Consider the following 3355-nt stretch of genomic DNA (forward strand, 5'->3'; position numbering starts at 1 on the left):
AAAATTTTCCATGCACGATTATAACACGTCATACAAATTTTGTCATCAATACACGCCTATGACACGTGTGAGTGCGACTTTTGTTTACATTCATAGTAAAAACTCGCAACATAGTCAACCGATCTTCGTAATATTTGAGAGATTAATGCAGAATAGATAGAAGCATCAAATATCTTCTTTGGATTGTTTATACCATTTATAAGTTTCAAAATATTCAATCTCAAACTTTAAAAATCGTTTTTCTCGAAATGTGCTACATGGCGCTTGTCATAAGATAGCACAACAGCGACGAACTACCAAAATGCGTGGGAAACATTGATGGGCTACTACGACAAGAAACGTTTCACCGTTTTCTCGCTGGTTCGTGAGTTCATGGATCAACCGTCAGTCACAAGCGCCACGTCGCAAACTCTGGGTAAACTCGTGACGTGTTCGGATGGGATCGTGCAGCAGCTGGATGCCGTGGGAGAGGAATTCACAAGCCGAGATCCCTGGTTGATTCGTCTGTTACTGGAGAAGTTAGATAAAGAGACCCGCGCTGCCTGGTCGCAAAGAGTGATCGAGAAGGAAAATCCAAAATTTGTGAGGTGCTACTGTTGTTCCTGAAGAAACGTTGTGAAATACTTGTTCAGCCTTTTCGGCAAAGGTAGGGCTTGACGCGAAGAAAGATGAAGGTAAACAAGTGAATGAGAAGAAATTGAAGACGTTGCATACAATTGCAACTAATCAAAAGTGCGCGAAATCCTCAAAAGAGCACAATACGTATCAGTGCGATGAGTTTAAGAAGATGAGTGTACAGGATAGGCGTGAGCTGGTGAAAAATGCCAAATTCTGTAGTAAAGTGTAAACAACGCCACCATACGTTGCTGTGCTCTATAGCGAAAAAAATTGAGCCAGCAATAGAAGAAAGTGGAAACATTGCTTCGCCGGCAGTGGTTTCAGAAAAAGAAGTAGAAGTGATCGCTTCGCTGATTACGGAACTACCGGAAAAGAAACGGATGGCCATATCCGTGCTTCCGACAGTAATTGTGAAGGTGCGGCGACGATCTACATCCGAGCTAGAGTGCTCATCAATTCTGGATCGCAAGCATCGCTGATAAAAGAAGATTGTGTTCGGAAGTTGGAGCTGCCAAGAAGAAACGGCAAACTGATTATGAGTGGTCTTGGACAGCAAGAGGCTGGAATAACACGCGGCTTTGTCACGCTAAACATAGCTTCCCGGTTCGACGACATCGTGGTTATCACTACAGAGGCCTTTATTCTAGGGAAGTTGACCTCAGAGATTCCGTCGCAACGTTTCAATGCAACTAACATGAAGCTATTAGAGAATCTCAATGACTTGGCAGATCCGGAAATCAACCGACCGGGTCCTATAGACATTATTCTTGGATCGGACGTCTTTCTTGCGCTCTTGGAAGGAGGCCAGGTCAAAGACGAAAGCGGCCTAACGGTGGCCCAACGCACTGTCTTTGGATCGATAGTTGCGGGGAGATACGACGACGAATCTGTTGTTCACTGCATCAATCTACACACAGATATGGATGTTCACCACACTTTACGACAATTCTGGGAGCATCTTCAAAAAACCATCTCTAACTCCTTCTGAACAGCAAGTCGCTGAACACTTTAGGTCGACACTTTCACGTGACAAAAGCGGACGCTTCATTGTCAGGTTGCCGTTTGACAATTCGAAGCCAGCGCTTGGCGACTCACTTTCTACCGCAACAAAGCGATTAATATCTATAGAAAGGCGATTCCAGCTCCAATCAGAGTACCAGCAAGAGTACACTGCTTTCCTTCATGAGTACTTGGAGCTCGGTCACATGGAAGAGGTTCCAGACGATCAAGTGAATAAGGATAGCAGTGAATGCTACTATTTACCGCACCATGCGATGATCAAAGAAGATAGTACCATGACGAAATTACGCGTTGTGTTTGACGCGTCTTGTGCGTCATCATCGGGAATTTCACTCAACGACCGATTACTGGCAGGACCCAACAATAACGCAGATGCCAAGATGTATCGCCAGGTACTTATGCACTCGGCAGATCGGGATTACCAACGCATCGTTTTTCGGATGGAGCCAGATAAACCTATTAAGCACTATCGTCTCTGCACTGTGACACACGGGACCAAAACTGCACCATACTTAGCAATCGAGTTAATGAAAGAAGCAGCCAAGGCGTACGCGGATGTTTACCCCCACGCAGTAGAGTGCATAAAACAGGATTTCTATGTGGACGACTTCTTATCTGGCGCGGACGACGAAAACGAAGCAATTTGCTTAAAACAGCAAGTGACTGAAATCCTATAGGCAGCGGGATTCAAATTACGGAAATGGGCCTTAAACTACAAATATCTTATAACTGAGGACTCTGCAGACGAGCTATCACCGGTACTAGTCAAACTCTCCGATCATGGAGAGGCAATTAAGGCTTTAGGAATTCAGTGGCTTCCAACGCAGGACGAATACGGATTCAAGGCTCACCTCTCTCCAGATAGCGCTAATACGAAACGTCAGGTGATCTCCGATTCATCGCGGCTTTTTGACCCGTTTGGTTGGCTAGCACCTGTGATGGTTAAGATCAAGATGCTATATCAACTGCTTTGGCTGCACAACGTCGCGTGGGATGACTCCTTGCCATCAGCAGTAGAAAACGATTGGAAGGAACTGGAACAACTTCTCGAGAACATACGGATCCCACGATATATCGCCCCCGTGCGTGGTCAATTGCAGCTCCATGGATTCTCTGACGCCTCCGAGCAAGCATTTGCTGCAGTAGTGTGTGCCAGATCAGTTAACGATGGTAAGGTTTCGGTGGTTCTTGTAGCTGCTAAATCACGTGTGGCACCCATCAAGCAAGTGTCGCTTCCACGACTAGAGCTGAATGCTACTTTGCTGCTAACGGAACTGATGCAGCGTATCACTGAAACAGTATCGCATCTTGAAATAGAGCATTAAGCAGTTTACAGCCACTCACAAGTGGCGCACCTCGCAACCTAACATCAAGGTGGATCAACTGGTTCTAGTTAAAAATGACAACGCTCCACCCACCTAATGGGAACTAGCACGAGTGGTGCAGGCCCATCCGGATGCAACTGGGGCGCTTCGAACTGTGACTCTACGACGAGGCTCAAGCACATTTCCGAGAGACGGGAGGGAGTCTATCATCGACGTCACATTCTGTAGTCCTTAATTGACGGCGAGCATGGATTGGAGAGTATGCGAAACGTATGTGCATAGTGACCACCAACCGATTCCAAACCGTATCGGTCAACGGAACCCTGCTGCGGAGAAGGATGACTGGTGAGCGAAAGTGGACCACGAAAGGCTTCAACGAACAAACTGGACCA

At 46.3% G+C, this 3355-nt stretch overlaps 1 protein-coding gene across 1 annotated transcript; it reads left to right on the forward strand.

Moving 5' to 3' along the window:
• The first annotated feature begins 318 nt into the window (after window positions 1-318).
• LOC131694791 (uncharacterized) lies at window positions 319-2963 on the forward strand. Its single transcript, XM_058983295.1, has 5 exons — window positions 319-582; window positions 647-843; window positions 934-1543; window positions 1611-2030; window positions 2316-2963. The coding sequence occupies exons 1-5, from the start codon at window positions 319-321 to the stop codon at window positions 2961-2963; spliced, it is 2139 nt and encodes a 712-aa protein (XP_058839278.1).
• Window positions 2964-3355: the final 392 nt, after the last annotated feature.

The sequence above is a fragment of the Topomyia yanbarensis genome, unplaced genomic scaffold (genome assembly GCF_030247195.1).
Source record: "Topomyia yanbarensis strain Yona2022 unplaced genomic scaffold, ASM3024719v1 HiC_scaffold_15, whole genome shotgun sequence".
In the NCBI taxonomy this organism is placed as follows: domain Eukaryota; kingdom Metazoa; phylum Arthropoda; class Insecta; order Diptera; family Culicidae; genus Topomyia; species Topomyia yanbarensis.